This window comes from Chlorocebus sabaeus, chromosome 9, assembly GCF_047675955.1.
Source record: "Chlorocebus sabaeus isolate Y175 chromosome 9, mChlSab1.0.hap1, whole genome shotgun sequence".
In the NCBI taxonomy this organism is placed as follows: Eukaryota; Metazoa; Chordata; class Mammalia; order Primates; family Cercopithecidae; genus Chlorocebus; species Chlorocebus sabaeus.
In genome coordinates this window covers 104,272,671-104,293,030 of record NC_132912.1, presented here as the reverse complement: position 1 = coordinate 104,293,030, position 20,360 = coordinate 104,272,671, and the positions used below count along the sequence as shown (strand labels likewise).

Sequence of the window (20,360 nt, the reverse complement as noted above, 5' to 3'; positions counted from 1 at the left end):
TTTTTTTAAAAAAAGAGAGAGGCCGGGTGCAGTGGCTCATGGCTGTAATCCCAGCACTTTGGGAGCCCGAGGCGGGCGGATCACGAGGTCAGGAGATCTAGACCATCCTGGCTAACACGGTGAAACCCCATCTCTACTAAAAATACAAAAAATTAGCTGGGCATGGTGGCACGTGCCTGTAGTCCCAGTTACTTGGGAAGCTGAGGCAGAAGAATTGCTTGAACCTGGGAGGCAGAGGTTGCAGTGAGCTGAGATCATGCCACTGCACTCCAGCCTAGGTAACAGAGTGAGGCTCTGTCTAAATAAATACATAAATAAATAAATTTTAAAAAAAGAAAATTTACTTGGGCTAAAGGCAGCATGGAAAAGTCAAATACTAGGCAGCTATAAACAAAGTTAATACTCTTTGGCCAAGACATGCTAAATAGCATGCTATTAATAGTTTCTCATGCCAACCCTTTTTGGCTTAGGGTGGATGACAGCATTCCTTACTACCTCCCTGGTTTTATCTTCTAAGTTCCTTCCATAATCAGAGGTCAAGGATTGGTGAGCAATAAGCAGTATGCTGATAAATGTTTATCAACCAACTTTGCTACTTTGTAAAACCACTGGTAGATTTCCACGGCATTAAAAACTCCTACCATGGCCAATTATAAGCTAGTAATAGTCAACCAGCTTGCAAAATTCATGAATAGTTGGCTCTCATAAGTGAGCATGAGCCTGTTCTAGCACACCACTGGCAGTTACCACTACCCTGATGAAGATGTAGAATGTTCCCAGCATACTGGAAAACAATCTCACACCCCTTACTAAACAATGTTATTTCCACTCCAATTTTATCATCATCATCACCTTTTTTTTTTTTTTGAGACTGAGTCTTGCTCTGTTGCCCAGGCTGGAGTGCAGTGGCGTGATCTCCGCTCACCGCAAGCTCTGCCTCCTGGGTTCATGCCATTCTCCTGCCTCAGACGTAGCTGGGACTACAGGCGCCCGCCACAACGCCTGGCTAATTTTTTGTATTTTTAGTGGAGATGGGGTTTCATTGTGTTAGGATGGTCTCAATCTCCTGACCTCGTGATCCGCCCACCTTGGCCTCCCAAAGTGCTGGGATTACAGGTGTCATCATGATCGTCATTTTTAGATGCAGGGTCTCGCTTTATTGCCCAGGTAAGAATGCAGTAGTGTGATCATAGTTCACCGTAACCTCAAACTCCTGGGCTCAAGTGATCTTCCTGCTTCAGCCTCCCAAGTAGTGAGGACTACAGGCACATGCCACCATGCCCAGCTTTTCTTTTCTTTCTTTCTTTTTTTTTTGTAGCAACCAGGTGTTTTTGTTGCCCAGGCTGGTCTTGAACTCATGGACTCAAGCAGTCCTTCTGCCTTGGCCTCCCAAAGCTCTGAGATTATACGTGTGGGCCACTTTGCCTGGCCCAATGTTGTTATTGTTATTAATTTGTTTACTCTCTTATTGAATTTCATATAGTCATATAGTATGTATTCTTTTATGCCTGCCTTTTTTTTTGAAACAGAGTCTTGCTCTGTGGCAAGGCTGGAGTGCAGTGGTGCGATCTCGGCTCACTGCAACTTCTGCCTCCCAGGTTCAAGCGTTTCTCCTGCCTCAGCCTCCCGAGTAGCTGGGACTACAGGCGCCCCCCGCCATGCTTGGCTAATTTTTTGTATTTTAGTAAAGACGGGATTTCACCATGCTGCCCAGGCTGGTCTCCAACTGCTGAACTCAGGCAATCCGCCGGCCTCAGCCTCCCAAAGTGCTGGGATTACAGGCATGAGCCACCGAGCACAGCTCATGCCTGGCTTCTTTCAGTCAACATTATAAGATTCTTCTATGTTGCTGAATGTAAAATGGTAGTTTATTCTTTTTTATTACTGGTTGATATTCTACTGTATGAATATACAATCCATCTATTCTCTTGTTGGTGGACATAGGGGCTGATTATAGTTTATGACTATTATACAACAAAGCTGCTATGAACATTTATGTATGTGTCTTTTGCTGAATATATGCACTCATTTCAACTAGGAGTAGACTTGCTGGGCCATGGGGTAGGTGTATGTTTGGCTTTAGAAGATACTATGAAACAATTTTTTAAAAGTCATGCCAATTTATACTCACACCAACAGTTTATCAGAGTTCATTACTCCACATCTTCACCAAAAATTGATATTGCCAATCTTTTACACTTATTTTGGTAGGTTTGTAGTAGTATTTTATTATAATTTTAATTTGCATTTTTCTTTATGATGTTGAGGAAAAGCCTCTCTATCCCTTGTTTGTTGAGAGTTTTTATCATGAATGGGTGTTGGATTTTGTCAAATGCTTTTACTGCATCTATTGATATAAACATGTGATTTGTCTTCTATAGTCCCCTGATGTGATGGATTACATTAATTGATTTCTGAATGCTGAACCAGCCTTGCATACCTGGCATGAATCTCACTTGGTCACAGGGTATAATTCTTTTCATACATCGTTGGATTTAATTTGCTAATATTTTGTTGAGGATTTTTTAAATTTAAGAGTTACTACATTTTATTGGCACATTATTACATTTTATAATATTTTAGAGGCCGGTGCGGTGACTGATGCCTGTAATCCCAGCACTTTGGGAGGCCGAGATGGGCGGATCACAAGGTCAGGAGATCGAGACCATCCTGGCTAACACAGCAAAATCCCGTTTCTACTGAAAATACAAAAAATTAGCCGGGCATGGTGGTGGGCGCCTGTAGTCCCAGCTACTCGGGAGGCTGAGGCAGGAGAATGGCGTGAACCCAGGAGACGGAGCTTGCAGTGAGCTGAGATCGAGCCACTGCACTCCAGTCTGGGGGACACAGCAAGACTCTGTCCCCCCCCCCAAAAAAAATTTTAGAAATCATGAAATTGCTAAACATAACGGCAATAATAAGACCATACATGGCCGGGTGCAGTGGCTCACGCCTGTAATCCCAGATCTTTGGGAGGCCAAGGCAGGCAGATCATGAGGTTAGGAGTTCGAGACCAGCCTGGCCAACATGGAGAAACCCAGTATCTACTAAAAATACAAAATTCAGCCAAGTGTGGTGGCGGGCACCTGTAATCCTAGCTACTCGGGAGGCTAAGGCAGGAGAATAGCTTGCATCCAGGAGGCGGAGGTTGCAGTGAGCCGAGATTGTGTCACTGCACTCCAGCCTGGGCAACAAGAGTGAAACTCTGTCTCAAAAAAAAGAAAAAGAAAAAGAAAAAGAAAAAGAAAAAGAAAAACCATACATATGTCTGAATCAAATATTTATTTATTTATTTTGAGACAGAGTTTCGTTCTTGTTGCCCAGGCTAGAAGTGATGCGATCTTGGCTCACTGCAACCTTCGCCTCCTGGGTTCAAGCACGAATCAAATAGTTTAAAATACAGATGCTCCTCAAATTACAATAGGTTACATCCTGATGAACCTGTTGTAAATGAAACTATCCTAAGCTGAAAATGCATTTGATCTGCCTAACCTATTGCACTTCATAGCTTAGCCATTATTAGTCTGTATTTTTCTTTTCCTATATTGTATTTGTCTGGTTTTGGTTTTAGGGTAATGCTTCATAGGATGAGTTAGCAAGTTATTCATTCTGTTTTTATCTTGTAGAAAAAAATGATAGAAAATTGATACAACTTATTCAAATGTTTGGTAGAATTCACCAGTGAATCTACCTGGGCTTAGTTTCTCTGTTTGGAAAGATTATTAAGTATTGATTCTGTGAAGATCTGGGATCGCTTTCTAATATTAGTAAAGTATGTCTTCTTTGTTTTTCGTAGTCTGGCTAGAGGCTCATCCATTTTATTGATCCTTTCAAAGAACTAGCTTTTGGTCTTGATGTACTCCATTGATTTCCTGTTTTCAATTTCATTGATTTCTGGTCTAGTTTTTATTATTTCTTTTCCTCTACTTACTTTGAATTTAATTTGCTCTTCTCTTAGTTAGCTCTACTAGAAGCTTAGACTATTGATTTTAGATATTTTATAAGATATGCATTCATTGCTATAAATTTCCCTCTAAGCACTGCTTTCACTGCATCCCACACATTTTGATAGCTGTTTTCATTTTTGTTTACTTCAAAATACTTTTCAAAACATCACATGTTCCCCATAAATATATAAACCTACTATGTACCCACAAAAATTAAAAGTAAAAATTTAAAAAAAAATACATTTCAATTTCTCTTGTGATTTCTTCTTGACCTACGTGTTATTTAGAAGTGTATTGTTTAATCTCCACATATTTTGGGATTTTCCAGCTATCTTTCCATTACTGAATGCCACTGTAATCTGGCAGCATATGCAGTATGATTTCTATTCTTGTAAAATTTTTAAGGTGCATTCTATGGCCCTGACTGTGGTCTGCCTTGGTGTAATTTCCTTGGGAGCTTGAGAAGAATGTGTATTCTGCTGCTGTTGGATGAAGCATTCTACAGACGTCAATTATATACACTTGATTGATGGTACTGCTAAATTCAACTATGTTCTTACTGAATTGGCTGCCTGCCAGATCTGTCCATTACTGATGGGGGTGTTGAAGTCTCCAACTATAATAGTGGATGCATCTATTCTTTCCTTGCAGTTCTATGGTTTTTTGCCTCATGTTTTGATGCTCTGTTATTAGGTGTGTACATGTTAAGGATTGTTAGGTCTTCTTGAAGAACTGGCCCCTTTATCATTATACAACACTTCTCTTTATCCCTGATAATATTCCTTGCTCTGAGGTTTGCTCTCTCTGTAATTAATACAGCTACCCCAACTTTCTTCTGACTAGTGTTAGAATGGTCCATCAGGGCTAGGGGTGCCATAACAAAGTATGGCATACACTAGGTGGCTCAAAAAATAGAAATTAATTTCCCTACAGTCTGGAGACTAGAATTCCAAGATCAAAGTGTTGGCAGGGTTGGTTTCATTCTGATGCTTCTCCTTTGACTTGTAGATGGTCATCTTCTCCCTTTATCTTCACATGGTCTCTGTGTGTCCCAATCTCCTCTTGTTATAAGGACACCAGTCATATCGGGTTAGGGCCTACTCCAATGACTTCATTTAACCTTATTTACCTCTTGAAAGCTCCTATAACTCCAAATACAGTCACATTCTGAGGTACCGGTAGTTAAGACATCATATAAATTTTAGGGGAACACAATTCAGTCTATAACATGTGTTATATCTTTCGCTAACCATTTACTTTTAAGGGGTATGTGTCTTTATAGTTAAAGTAGCTTTCTTGTAGACAACATATAGTTTAGCCTTCTTCAAATCGCTCTGTATATTCTATTTTTTAATGTGAAGTAGGAAAAATACAAAGAAAACCACGCCAAGACACATCATAAGCAAATTGCTGAAAACTAATCATAAAGAGAAAATCTTAAAGGCAGTCAGAGGAAAAAGATACATAATTTAGACGAGTGACTTCCAACTTCTAGTCAGAAACCAAACCAGAAGAAAATGGAATGACATCATTAAAGTGCTGAAAGACACTGTCAATCTAGAATTCTTTTTTTTTTTTTGAGACAGGGTCTCATTCTCACCCAAGCTGGAGTGCAGTGGCACATTCATGGCTTACTGCAGCCTCAATCTCCCAGACTCATAGGATCCTCATACCTCAGCCTCCCAAAAGTTGTTGGGACTACAGGCACGTGCCACCATGCCCAGCTTATCTTTGTATTTTTGAAGAGAAGGGGTCGCCATGTTGATAGGCTGGTCTTGAACTCCTGAGCTCAAGTGATCCACCCGCCTCAGACTCCCAAAGTGCCAGGATTACAGGTGTGAGACACCATGCCTGGCCTATATAGAATTATTTAGCCAGCAAAAATATCTTTCAAAAATGAAGGCAAAATGAAAACTTTTTCAGAGCCAGGCGCAGTGGCTTGCACCTGTAATAATCTCAGCTACTCAGGAGGTTGTGAAGCAAGAGGATTATGTAAGGCCACGAGTTCGACACCAGTCTGGGTAACACAATGAGACCCTATCTCTAAAAAAATAAAGAAAATTAGCCAGATATGGTGGCACAAGCCTGTAGTCAGCTATGTGGGAGGCTGTCAGGAGGATTACTTGAGACTAGGAGCCCAAGGCTGAAGTGAGCTATGATCATGCCACTGTACTCCAACCTGGGCTATAGAATGAGATCCCATCCCTTAAAAAAAAAAAAACTTTCCCAAGTAAACAACAAGTGAAAGTATTTGTCACCAGTGTACCTGCATATATGAAATGTTAAAGTAAGTTCTTTAAGCAGAAGGAAAATGATATCAGATGGAAACAGAATTTATACAAAGGAATGGGAGGCAACAGAAAAGGTAAACATGTGGGTAAAAATAAACTCTCTTTTTTCCATTAAAAAATTTCTTTAAAAGGTCAGAAGTTGGTGGCTCATGCCTGTAATCTCAGCACTTTGGGAGGCTGAGGCGGGCGGATCACAAGGTCAGGAGATGAAGACCATCCTGGCTAACACAGTGAAATCCCGTCTCTATTAAAAATACAAAAAATTAGCCGGGTGTGGTGGCAGGCACCTGTAATCCCAGCTACTTGAGAGGCTGAGGCAGGAGAATCGCTTGAACCCAGGAGGTGGAGGTTGCAGTAAGCCGAGATCGTGCCACTGCACTCCAGCCTGGATGACAAGAGAGAAACTTCATCTCAAAAACAACAAAAACAACAACAACAAACCATGAATCAGGCCAGGTGCCATGGCTCATGCCTGTGATCCCAGTACTTTGTTGAGGTTGAGCCCAGCAGTTCCAGACCAGCCTGGGCAATGTGGCAAAACTCCATCTCTACAAAAAAATACAAAAAAATTAGCCAGACATGGTGGCACTCGCCTGTGGTCCCAGCTACTCGGGAGGCTGAGGCGGGTGGATTGATAGAACCTGGGAGGTTGAGGCTGCAGTGAGACATAGGTGTGCCACTGCACTCCAGCCTGGGCGACATAGTGATACCTTGTCTCAAACAAACAAAAACCATGAAGCAAAAGCTGTCACAACTGTAAGGAGAAACAGACAAATTCAGGAAGACATAAAAATTCCTCTCAATAATTGGTAAGGACAAATAGAAAAATCACTAAGGATACAGAAGACCTGATATTATAAACCAACTAAATTGACATTTTTTGGGATGTAGCTAAAATAGTGATTAGAATTACTTCCAATAACATTTATAGCTTCAACTGATTATATTTAAAAAAAAAGTTTCAAAGACAATGATCTTAGTTTCTACCTTAAGAAGCTAGAAAAAGAAAAAAAAAATCAATGAAACCGAAAAAGGAAACATGACTGTGCTCCTAAAGGCATTAAAAGGATAATAAGGGAACATGATTAATAACTTTATTTCAATAAATTGGATAATTTAGATAAAACGGCCAAACTTCTTGGAAGAGAAAGTATTAAAGTTGACTTCAGAAGAAATATTAAATCTGAAGAGTGCTATATTTATTAAAGAAACTGAAGTTGTGATTAAAACTTTCCACAAAGAAAATTCCAGGTCTAGATGATTCACTAGTGAATTCTATCAAGCATTTAAAGAAGCATAATATCATGTATGCAAACTCTTAGAAAATGGATGAGGGAACACTTCAAAAATTATTTTATAAAGCCAACATTATCATGACAGTCAACCAGAGACATAGAAAATAAAGCAACAAACCAATATCCCTTACAAACACAGATATACACCACACACAAAAATCCTTAAAAAGATATTAGCAAAGTGAATCCAACAACACATAAAAAGGATTATACCTCATGAACAAGTGGGGTTTATACCAGCAACGCAAAGGATTTAAAGCTTAAAAAATTCAATGCAATATACCAATTAACAGAATAAAAGTGAAAAACCATATGATTATCTCAATGGATCAGATAAAGCATTTCACAAAATCCAACATGCATTCCTCACAAAAACTCTCAGCAATCTAGGAACAGAAGGGAACTGCTTATTCCCCTGATAATGGGGTCATTATGAAAAACCTATAGCTGACATACATCTATATATACATATATGTGAAATGGTGAAAGACTGCCTTTCGCCTAAGATCATGAACAAGAAAGGGACATTCACTCTTACCAATTGTTTTTAACATTGTACTGGAGGTCTTAGCCAGTGCAATTAAAAAAAAAAGAGAGAGAGAAATAAAAGATACACAGATTGGGAAATAAGTAAAAGTATATTTCTATGTATTTGCAATGAACAATCAGAAACCAAGGTTTAAAAATACCTTTTCCAATAGCATTAAAAATACAAAATATTTAGGGATAAATGTGACAAAAGATGTGCAAAACCTTTACACTGAAAGCTACAACATGGCTGAGAAATTTAAAAAGACCTAAACAAATGGAGAGATAAAGACTCAATATTGTTCAAAAGTCAATATTCTCCAAACGGATCTAGAGTCAAAACAAGTCCAACAAAAATCCCAGCAGGTGGAGTGGCTCAGGCCTATAATCCAAGCACTTTGGGAGTCTGAGGTAGGAGTACTATTTGAGGCCAGGAGTTTGAGACCAGTCTGGGCAACACATTGAGACCCCATACCTACTTTATTAAAAAATTAAAAAACATTCCCAGTAGACTTTTTTTTGGTTGAAATTAGCAAACTGATTTTAAAATTAACATGAAAAATCAAAGGCCCCAAAAACCTCTGAAAAAGACAAAGCTGAAAGACTCGTATTACTTGACTTCAAGAGTTGGTCAAAAGCTGCAGTAATCAAAATAAAATTATACTGGAATCAAGACAGACAAAAATCAATGGAACAGAACAGATTCCCAAAGTAGAGTCACATATATATGGTCAATTCATTTTTGACAAAGCTGCAAAAGCATTTCGAAAGGACAGTCTTTTGAATAAACGGTGCTGGAACAACTGGATATTCATGTGTAAAAAAGCCCAACCCTTTGATCTATACCTTGTACCATATGCAGAGATTAACTCAAAATGGATCATAGACGAACATATAAACTGAAAACTATAAAACTTAGAGAAGAAAACACAGGGAAAAATCCTTGTGACTTGGGATTAGTCAAAGGTTTTTTTGAGATACAATAGCAAGTAACATACGCCATAATAGAAAAAGTCAATACAGTGGACTTAAAATTAAGAACTGCTTTTTGAAAGACACTTTTAAGAAAACAAAGAAACAAATTATGAATGTGAAGAAAATATTTGTGAATGACATCTGATAAAGCATTTGTAACTTAGAATACCTAAAAGAATCTCAAAACTCAATAACCACTCAATTAAAAAATGGAATAGATTTGAACACACTTCACCAAAGTAGACATACAGATGGCAAGAATAGATGTTCGACATTATTAATCATTAGAGATACACGAATTAAACCACAATGAGAATGACTAAATTAAAGACTGTGCTCAGTACTGGCAAGAATGTGGAGTAACTGAACTCTCATACACTGCTATACTATAATGTAAAATGGTAAACCACTTTGAAAAACAGTTTGGCAGTTTCTAAAAAAATTTTAAACATACACTTACCATATGACCTAGTCATCTGCTCCTAGGTATTTACCTCAGAGAAATAAAAGCAAAAAGCATACATTCATCCCAAGACTTCTACATAAATGTTTATAGAAACTTTGTTAACAGCCAAAAATGAGAAACAATATAGTGAATGGGTATAATCATACAATAGAATACTACTCAGCAAATTTTCAAAGGAAATGAAATATTGATATACATCAACAACATGGGTGAATCTCAAAAATAATTGTGCTTAGAGGCTGGGCATGGTGGCTCACGCCTGTAATCCCAGCATTTTGGGAGACCGAGGTGGGCAGATCACGAAGTCAAGAGATTGAGATCATCTTGGCCAACATGGTGAAACCCCGTCTCTACTAAAAAAACACAAAAATTAGCTGGGTGTGGTGGCACACACCTGTAGTCCCAGCTACTCGGGAGGCTGAGGCAGGAGAATCGCTTGAACCCAGGAGGCAGAGGCTGCAGTAAGCCGAGATCATGCCACGGCACTCCAGCCTGGCGACAGAGTGAGACTCTGTCTCAAAAAAAAAAGAGTGCTTAATGAAAAGAGACAGGCAAAAAAGTATTTAATATATGATTCCATTTTTATACAGCCCCAGAAAATGCAAACTAATCAACATTAACAGAAAGCAGATCCATGGTTGCCTGGAGATTGGGGCAGGGGGAGGTGGGATGGGCTCTGATGGAAAAGGAAGGAGGGACTAACCAAGGGGCATGAGCATATCTTCATTATTTGTGGTTTCACTGGTATATACATATGTCAAAATTTATTAACTTGTACACTTCCTTTTTTTTGAGACAGGGTCTCACTCTGTTGCCCAGGCTGGAGTGCACTGGCTCAAGTAATCCTCCCACCTCAGCCTCCCAAGTAGCTGGGAGTACAGGTGCTTGCCACCATACCTGGCTAATTTTTTGTTTAGTTTTTATAGAGGTGAAGTCTCAATATGTTGCCCACGTTGCTCTTTAACTCCTGAACTCAAGCGATCTGCCTGCCTCAGCCCCACAAAGGGTTGAGATTACAGGCATGAGCCACTATGCCTGTCCAAGTTGTACACTTTCAATATGTCCATTTATAATATGTCCATTATACCTATATGAATCTATTTTAATAAACAACTCAATAAATAAAATGGTTGCAAGATCTGAATGGTGACAAAAGAAGATAAGCATTCACAAAAAGATGTTTGGTATTATTAGCTACAGAAAGACAAATTAAACTAATAATGATATATCGCTACACACCCCCACAAATGGGTCTAATTTAAAAAAATATTGACAATACCAAGTGCTGGCAAGGATATAGAAAAATTGAACTCTTATACATTGTTGGTGAAAATGTAAAATGCTTAAATTAAAAAAAATTTTTTTTAATAAATAAGGATGAGGTATTGCTATGTTGCCCAGACTGGTCTCAATTTGCAAAATCCCATGCCACTTTGGGAAATAGCTTGGCAGTTTCTTTTAAATTTAAGAATATACTTTCATAAAATCCAGAAATCACACTCCTATATCTACCCAAGAGAAATGAAAACAGTATGGACATAGAAAAGACTATATGGAAATGTTTTCAGTGGCTTTACTAAAAATCAACAAAAACTGGAAACATTCCAAAAGTCCTTATATTGGTGAATGAATAAACAAACTGGCTAATTCATACAATGGAATACTACTCAGCAATAAAAAGCAACAAAGTATTTATACATACAACCACATGGATGAATCTCCAATGAACTTAAAAAAGCCAAACACAAAAGGCTACATACTCCATGATTTATCAGATGTTCATGAGAAAGCAAACTATAGGAATAAAAATCAGATGAATAGTCAGTAACAGTTGCTAGTGGGTAAGGGGAGTAAATTGACATGAAGGGGCATAAAGAACTCTTCAGGATGATGGAAATGTTGTACATGTTGATGTGGTGACGGTTACACAACTGCAAAATTAACAGAAAAATGTCTTAAAGAGTGAATTTTGCTGCATATAAATTATGCCTAAAAACCAGACTTAGATTAATTATAGATGAAAGAAAATACACATTTTAGGCCTGGCTCAGGGAGGCAGAAGCAGAAGTATCACTTGGGTTCAGCAGTTTGAGGCTACAGTGAGCTATGTTCATGCCTGTGAATAGCCACTGCACTCCAGTCTGGGCAACTGTGCCCTGCCCCTTGTTGTATTTAAAGCACAGTCATTTTTTAAGAGACAGGTTCTCTTAAAAAGAAAAACTTTCTTAAAAAGGAAAAGTATACATTTTAAAAGATATGTGTGAAACATGTAGGTAAAGCATGTTTGGTATGGTAAGAATGTGCTTTAAATACCACAATGGGCAGGGCACAGAGGCTCACACTTGTAATCTCAGCACTTTGGGAGGCTAACGCAGGAGGATTGCTTGAGGCCAGGAGTTTAAGACCAGCCTGGGCAACATAGTGAGACCCTGTCTCCACAAAAATTAAAACGGTGCTGTGGTTAGAGCCTGTAATGCCAGCTATACTCGAGGGCTAAGGCAGGAGTACTGCTTCAGTCCAGGAGTTGGAGGTTGCAGTGAGCTATGATTGTGCCACTTCACTATAGCCTGGGTGACAGAGGAAGACCCTGTCTTATACATACACACATAAATCCAACAAGGAAGACAAGAAATATAACCTCTTTCTCTTCTCCAGAGCCAAGAATGTCTAAATGTTGACAGTCAGGATTTAGTACACTGGGTTTCAAATGCTTGCTCTCATCTTTTCTCCGAGTGCTGCAAAAGATTCTGTCCACCCTGTTGCTCCAGCTAATTTTCTAATGTTCTAATGGAAGCAGTATTTATCAATCTGGGCCCCTGTCTAACAACATGATAAAGAATTTAGTGCTTCTGAAAGTGATATTTCTCCTTCTGAATCACTTTTTTGCCCAAATGTCAAAAGTGGGTATATGGAGAATAAAAAAGATGGGTTCAAGTTGCTGGAGGCACTAGCTCATGAATAGGCTGCAGAACTAAGGGGCTGACCAGCGGGGGTTCATGCAGATTCCCAGAGAACCTTTTTTTTTTTTTAAGATCGAGTTTCACTCTTGTTGCCCAGGCTGGAGTGCAAGCGTGATCTCGGCTCACTGCAACCTCCGCCTCTCAGGTTCAAGCGATTCTCTTGCCTCAGCCTCCCGAGTAGCTGGGATTACAGGCGCTCACCACCATGCTCAGCTAATTTGTTTTTATTTTTAGTAGAGATAGGGTTTCACCATGTTGGTCAAGCTGGTCTTGAACTCCTGACCTCAGGTGATCCATCCACTTTGACCTCCCAAAGTGCTGGGATAATAGGCATGAGCCACCGCACCCAGCCCCCAGGGTAATTTTTGAAGGCACAGGTGTATAGGTCCTCAGATTTTGGACAGGTTCCAATTTGAGTAATTATATTCTCTCTCCCTTAGTACCCCCTGCTGTTTCTGGTGGATACAGAATTCTTATTCACTTCCTGCACTAAACTGTTGTGTAGAGTTGCTGTGCAGCTGTTAAACAGCTGCCACATTTCTCTCCATATATAGTCTCTAAAGCATTTTTGGATGAAAGGAATTATATAAACATATTTTATTGTCATGTACTGGTTGCCTTACCACTTAGCTGTAGGTTTTGTGAGGTTGTAACTATTAAATTCAAATCCATATTCCACAGCACATCAATGTTTAATTTCTTCCCCCACCTGCTCTCCAATGCTCTCTAAACAGCAAGGCTCTTACCACAAGGGTCCGTAGACAGAGTGTCCCTGCAGGAGCACGGGGGTCCAAAGCAGCCACAAGATCCCACACTTTAATTTTTCTAAGATCAAAAAGGGGACAAAAATGCTAGTTAAAAGCAAAAGTAAGAGAACACAGGGAAGAACAGCAGAAATTCATGGCAATAAATATGGATGGTGAGTATAGTTGAAATGTACGTGATTAACCTACAAATGAGAAACAGGCTAGCTTTAACCAAACTGAAGACATTTAATAGTAAAGTTAAACCACACTTTGGGATCAAGAGGAGATCCTGTACATTAGACCTCCTAATGATATTACATAGACCTAGAAATGTACAACTCTGAGGCATCCTCTTCCTGGTCACTTCTAAGAGTGGCCCAGGTCACATGTACTGAGGGACTGGGGTCCATGTAAGAGCAATGGAGTTTATATAAGTAAGCCCTCATCTTTTGATTTAAATAAGTGTAGCTCTTCCAAAAATCTTTTATAGGCCATGTTTCCTCAAGGTACATAACAGACAAATTCCAAGACAGGTGGGTATAGATCAAAGCCAGGGCAACAAGAAAATACTGTCTTGACCAAGCTGGAACATGTCACCACACTCTGAACAATTTCCCAAGGTTGTAACAGTGATGGCTGACCCAAAGCAGAAGAAGTGAGCAGCTTCTTGCTGCTTGCATTGGCTAATTAATGTATCAGTATAGTTAGCTCATGAACTAAAATAATGTTGTTAGTTTCTGATATTTAAAAAGTTGCCAATATTTGAACTGTAGCCTTCTACCCTTCACCCCCAAAATCAGGCAGTTTGACAAAAAGAAATGATAAGGAGTCCTTCGTAAGTGAACAACTTTTTTTTTTTTTTTTTTTTTTTTTTTTTGGAGACGGAGTCTTGCTCTGTCGCCCAGGCTGGAGTGTGGTGGTGCAATCTTGGCTCACTGCAACCTCTGCCTCCCTGGTTCAAGCAATTCTCCTGCCTCAGTCTCCTGAGTAGCTGAGATTACAGGCACCTGCAACCACACCTGGCTAATTTTTGTACTTTTAGTAGAGACTGAGTTTTGCCATGTTGGCCAGGCTGGTCTTGAACTCAAGTGATCCGCCTGTCTCGGTCTCCCAAAGTGTTGGGATTACATGCACAAGCCACTGTGCCCAGCCTACTTTTGTTTGAATTTACTCTGTGTTTAGGATTGATGGACGTGGGGTCCATTCACAACATTAATGGATTCCATAACCACTAGAAATTAGAAGAAAATAAAGATGACTAAACTCATAAATGAAATGCTAGGATGACAAGTGATGACAAGAGAACTGTACTTTTAAAAATTACTAAAAGAGATAAAAAATCCAAGAGATCAAAATTGGAGATCTTACCACACTAAGTCCCCAAATACTGCCCTCGAGTGTTTCTGTTTTGTTAACAGGTTACCACCTTACATGGGTAGCCTGTTAACACTGGGTTTTTCTTGTTTTGCTTTACAGGGCAAAACAGTCAAATACATAACCAAATAACCAAAATATGAATGACAACCATGTGCAAACAAGTATAATAAAATGATTGGAAAGAATATTTCAGGACACTAAACCAAGGAGAGGTAAATATACAGATTAAAGAAATATGGTATCACTTTGTGTAAAATCTATAAGCTTTTAGAAACAAGGAATGGTAATGTTTAACACCATAAACATAAGGAAGGATTAAGACGTTGATTTTCTCTTTTTACACTGTTAGCACACTCACCCATCATAGGCCCCACTGACTATCCTCTTGTTATCAAATCGAATACAACGCACCAATTCCTCATGGCCTTCTAACACTCGTAAACATGCACCACATTCTATGTCCCATAATCTGGAAGAGAAAATTGAGTCAAGTGAATTTTCACGTATTCTTTTCTAAGTCTGGAATGTTATAATACACTTTATATGCCTTCTAAAAATTCACAAAATAAAATCAATCACCACCCACAAAGATATGTACTGCTTTCAATGTAATTTATTTCCTTTCTGCTATATAACTCACACAGAAAAATGTAGGTTTAAGTTCAAACATAAAATGTATTTTCAAAGCACAGTGCTTTATATAATTCTGTAAACAGGTTCTTCCAGGCATAAAAACGAATTCAATGCACACAGTTGCCTGAGCAGGAAATGACCAAGCTAAGAAAGTAGTTTCCTGAAGTCATCAAACTGAATAAGATACAGATTATCAGTGATGTCCTGTTCTCACAAAGCACCTCCCCCTCTGCCATGGTGGACACTTCTTTTACCACTGTCCAGGACAGTTATTCTCAGAGAATGGAAATGCAAAGTCAGTTCTCAAAAACTTTTGTGTACTAATTTAAAAAACTGTATGTTTTCAGAGCAATTCAAGTGACTTCTAGGAATAATTTCCTTAGATATAACAAACAGTAGCTCTATCTGTTGTTTTTTTAATGGCCTTTTCATCCTTTTAGTACTTCACTGAAGGGTAATGATGGATAAATCTTCCAAATTCTAATCATGTCTATGTCATTCGTCTTTGTGAAGAGAACACCCCAAAAAGGGCTTCCAACTGTGAAACCTTCATAATTTCAAATACAGGTAACTCTCTGGCCAATTATGTAATGCTAAGACAAAAATTACATAATTTCTAGTAAGGAAACAAATCTTTTCATTTCTTGAAAACAATGGCAAAGAAAAGGCTTTTAGCTGTTTATTAGCACTTTTCAACTGTAGACAGGAGAAATTTAAAAAGAAGGGCAACAAAAGGCTTTGCTGTGCTGCTTCTCTGCTTGGGGCAAACTTCTGATCTGTAAGAAGCTACAGAAAGGAAACACAGTTGATTATAAACATAACAAAATTACAGACTTGCATGATCTGTGCATTAGTAATGAATGGGAGCATAATATCAATCCCTTATGATACAAGTTACTAGGTGCTCACCTGATAGTGTTGTCAGATGAGCCACTCACTACCAGCCTGTCCCTGTACTGCAAACAGGCAATGCCTCGTTTGTGTCCATTTAAGGTCCTTACAAATTCACAAGTACTTGTGTTCCATACCTGAAAAAGAAAATGACATTGAGCAGTTGATTTGGTGCTTTTACTGGTAAAATCTATGGCAACTGGAGTCTTAGGGAAGCAGAAAACAGGACTGAACCATTAGAGGGAAGTCAACTTCTCAAACAAATAAAACAAAGGACAATTTAAATTCATGGTAACAGAGACTAATTTGCAGTTGGCTGTTACCACATGAGAATTCCTCAAATTGATTTACTCTTCTAGGGTTAGTCTCTTCTCACACTCACCATTATTTATAGGAATAAAATACCTCGGCCAAATTGTCACACAACGTCTCACTTATTACCTTTCCACTTGTAGAATAGTCTCTGAATTAAATATTATATTTTTCTGCACCAATGTTTAAATATGAAATTGCCCTTGATCAAATTTTCATATGAATTTCCCATTCTAAGTTGGAAACTTACTGAAAAATGCCTTATTACCTTTATAGTTCTATCCCCAGATGCAGAAACGATGTACTTGTCATCAAAGTCTACAACATTGACAGCAGCTCGGTGTCCGACCAGCACCCTCCGGAGGGTAATGTCAGTTGGGGAGGCCATATCCCATACAGCAATGGAACGATCTTTGGAGCAGGTCACCATCATGCCATTATTGAAACGCAAGTGCAGAACTGCTTCACAATGGTGAATCAACGTGTTTAGCATTTCACCTGTATTTACATCCCACACTCTGGAAGCGACAGATGAGATTTAGATGGTACTCAAGCTACAATCTGTTACCTATATTTGACCATCATGCACCCTTCCACCCCTTATATTTAGAGAGAGTGCCGGACCGGGAGAGTGGGAGAAGAAAGGGAATGGGATGCTGCCAGTGTGTCCTTAAGACATACTGCTTGAAATATGGGCAAGTTGTGGAGGGCAAGGATGAGGTGGCAGCCACTGTCACCTAATAATTTGGCCCAGACTGTAAAACTTCTGACATTCAATTGGATACCATTAGTAAGATACATTTTAAATGGGGAATCTGAATAATAACAGTAGCATTAGTGCCCATCCCAATGATAGCCCTCAGGAGCCAGAAATGACATAGGCTAAGATGCTTCTGTCACATACTTAGTAATGTGAATTTGAGTTTGATTGCCCTGGATCTCAGGTTTTATCACAAAGGTCAAAGGCCAAGATAATCACGACTCTAATTCTAAGCCCCCATTTCTGTGTTTTGAAGTAGGCAGGGGTTTAAAACAGCCCCTGCATTGTAATTATGGGCTTCACAGCAGAGTGTGGGGTCCTGGGATAGCTTGAGAATTGTGTGTGATGATATATTTTGATTATTCTATTTTTGTTTATTTACTTTGGGTTTTATAACATGTTATTTCCTTTTTCCAGTTTAGCCCCCTTTTATAGAATATCATCTTTTCTTTATAAATGATGTTAGCATCTACAGTGTTTCAGATTCTGTGGGGCACTCGCTCCACAAGCACCAATAAATGTTAAATGTCAGTAACTACAAGGACAAGTTTGCTATGCCTTTAAGTCAAAAGACAAAAAACAGGAACAGTCTTTTCTATTCACAGAGGATAACTTGGAATGGTAAACATTTAACTTCAGAGTATCTAACAATGCAGTTAACTGCTTTTTTCCTACGTCTATTTTTTTTTTAAGTTACTTTTGATGCATTATGTTTGCTAAATCCTTTAGCTTAAGGCAAAATTCCTAACAGAGGTTCCCAGCAGTGCTGCTGGTACCCAGAACTCTAGCTATCCTGGACTCCAGCAGTATAATGGCTGTGTCATCAAATCACTAATGCCTCTGGAAATTGAGGGCCCCTCCCTGAGTGAAGCTCGCAATTAAAAACTGCAGGGATGGCAGGGCAGGGGCTGGCAAAGAGAGCACAGCTCACCTGTACATGTTTCAAAGGAGATAATACAGACCTGCACTACAGTTACAACTACCTGAAAGGAAGGCTTCATTGCATTCATGTCATTCCCTTGTGAGATGGCTTTTGTAAGGAATGCAAAGTTTACCATAAGGATAAGAAAAGTTTCTGTAATAGATGATCCTCCAAATTAATATAGAACGTGTAGTTTCTTAAATGTGTGAAAATGTAAACTTACCTCAAGCATTCCTAAATCAAGTTTTCTAGTTCTAGACTGACAGAAATGATGGGGACCTGGTGGTTTATTCTTCTTTAGTTTCAGAACTGTGCCGATATATACAAAATTACTATCTATGACAAAGAACAGAGTAGAGCTGATGTTTCAGAGTTCAAAAGAGCATATGAAATTTTCTACCTGACCGTGGAATCCGATGATCCAGTTATGATCACTCTCTCATCATACTGGAGACAGAGGACAGAACCCGTATGGCCTGTGAGAATTCGCTTGCATTCCAATGTGTTTTTATCCCAGATCTAGGATGGCAAATAAGATCCTTTTGATCAATGTGATGATGGGGTGCTGTGGAGACTTGTTGGTCCTATTATGTGTTTGATCCCCCAAATAATCAAAGCCCAGAGTAGTGTGGAAAGCATTCTTCCCTATAGGTATAGCTAAGCGCACACACACCCACCCATATATATATATATATATATATATATATATAGCTTCAGTACTACACAAACTTTTATCCTTTTCATTAAGGAACAGGGTAGTTTATAATTATGTGAGGGCCAAAAGAGTAATAGCCCATTCAGTGCATTTTGAGAAGAGAATTTAACCCTAGGACTACCCATTTGTATAATATTCTGGGGGGAAGCAGATGTCTGTCCTTTAAGGAAATGATTTTGGCTTTGGAACTGGAAACAATCTAAAATCTTCACTTACTTTCTAGAAATAATGCTTAGAGTTTATGCTTTGGACTGTGCTAAGAATGTAGTCAGCCTCGCTCCCTCCGCTACCTTCCTACAACTGAACAGACCTCACCTTGATTGTGTTGTCTCGAAGGCCGCTTACTATTTTCTGATCATCATACTGTAAACAGTAAACTCCTTTGCTTGTTTCACTTCGGCAGTGAATTCTCTGTAAACTATGTCTTCCACATCTCCAGTTAGATTCTATTGTCTGAGAAGAAGGAATGGGAAAGTGGCAGTGTTAGGAAACGCCTAGAATCAAACTCTTTTTGGGCTTTAATGACAATCAAAGGCTCGATGCTTTACTCTATGGGATATACACAACTTAGGGAAAACTTTAAAATGTCTTTAAAAGGCTACTATCTACATTTATAAAATATTTTCCCTTTTGCAAGGTAATTAAAGTTTGTTTCCTAGAACTCCCCTGCCTATAATTTGTTCAATTAAATAATAAATCTAGTGGGAAGAGACTACTCATCAAGAGGAGAAAAGCTACAAACTATGTGAGGTTATACACTCAGTGCTCTTACATATGTGATGGCCATTGCTACTGATGAACTTCTATGGAGGTTCAATTCAGAAGATATTTGAGGACAAGTTTACCAGTCACACTGCTATTGTATGAAGGGATCAATCTCTTTATCTCTCTCATCTACGTATCTATCAGTAAACAATTTTTTAAAGCTTTAAAATTTTGCCTAGCAGTTTATTTTACCTACCCTACTTGCCTGTAAAGAGACTGATTTCCTTTTCTTTTTCTTTTTTTTTTTTTTTGATGGAGTCTCACTCTGTCGTTCAGGCTGGAGTGCAGTGGCACGATCTCGGCTCACTGCAACTCGTGCCTCCCAGGTTCAAGCAATTCTTCTACCTCAGGCTCCTGAGTAGCTGGAATTACAGGCGTGTGCCACCATGCCTGGCTAATTTTTATATTTTTAGTAGAGAAAGGGGTCTCACCATGTTAGCCAGGCTGCTCTCAAACTCCTGACCTCAGCCTCCAAAAGTGCTGGGATTACAGGTGTGAGCCACCACAGCCAGCTAAGAGATTGACTTGCAACTCATGTCAATAAACCTTAATGGGCTTGCTGTAACCATATTGTGACTGAAGAATGCTGATAATTCTGTGCCACTGGGCAAATACCCCAAAATACATAGATTCTTACCTCAATGTCTTGTATAATTTTAGGATAAAGTGCTCTATAAAAAGAGTTGGGAGGAGCATTCCCGTCAGGAGGTTTGTTTTTGAATAAATACTGCCCCCTAAAAAAAAACAAATATTTCCCAATGAAAATCATGACATTAT

General features: G+C 39.0%; 1 protein-coding gene across 8 annotated transcripts in view; it reads right to left on the bottom strand.

Annotated features, from left to right (window-relative positions):
* Positions 1–20,360, bottom strand: part of BTRC (beta-transducin repeat containing E3 ubiquitin protein ligase) — a 205,876-nt gene that overhangs the window by 6,978 nt on the left and 178,538 nt on the right. For 5 of the 8 annotated variants that reach the window (XM_038009482.2, XM_038009483.2, XM_038009484.2 and 2 more), the window contains 8 exons: positions 20,221–20,317; positions 19,134–19,271; positions 18,504–18,622; positions 16,690–16,939; positions 16,128–16,246; positions 14,944–15,054; positions 13,209–13,287; positions 807–11,433 (listed from right to left, as the gene is read on the bottom strand). In XM_038009482.2, the coding sequence (XP_037865410.1) occupies positions 11,170–11,433; positions 13,209–13,287; positions 14,944–15,054; positions 16,128–16,246; positions 16,690–16,939; positions 18,504–18,622; positions 19,134–19,271; positions 20,221–20,317 (1,177 nt within the window). In that variant the 3' untranslated portion in view covers positions 807–11,169. Of the gene's footprint in view, positions 1–806; positions 11,434–13,208; positions 13,288–14,943; positions 15,055–16,127; positions 16,247–16,689; positions 16,940–18,503; positions 18,623–19,133; positions 19,272–20,220; positions 20,318–20,360 lie in introns of those variants that run through there. The other 3 variants (XM_007963899.3, XM_007963895.3, XM_007963900.3) reach the window with 1 other exon arrangement.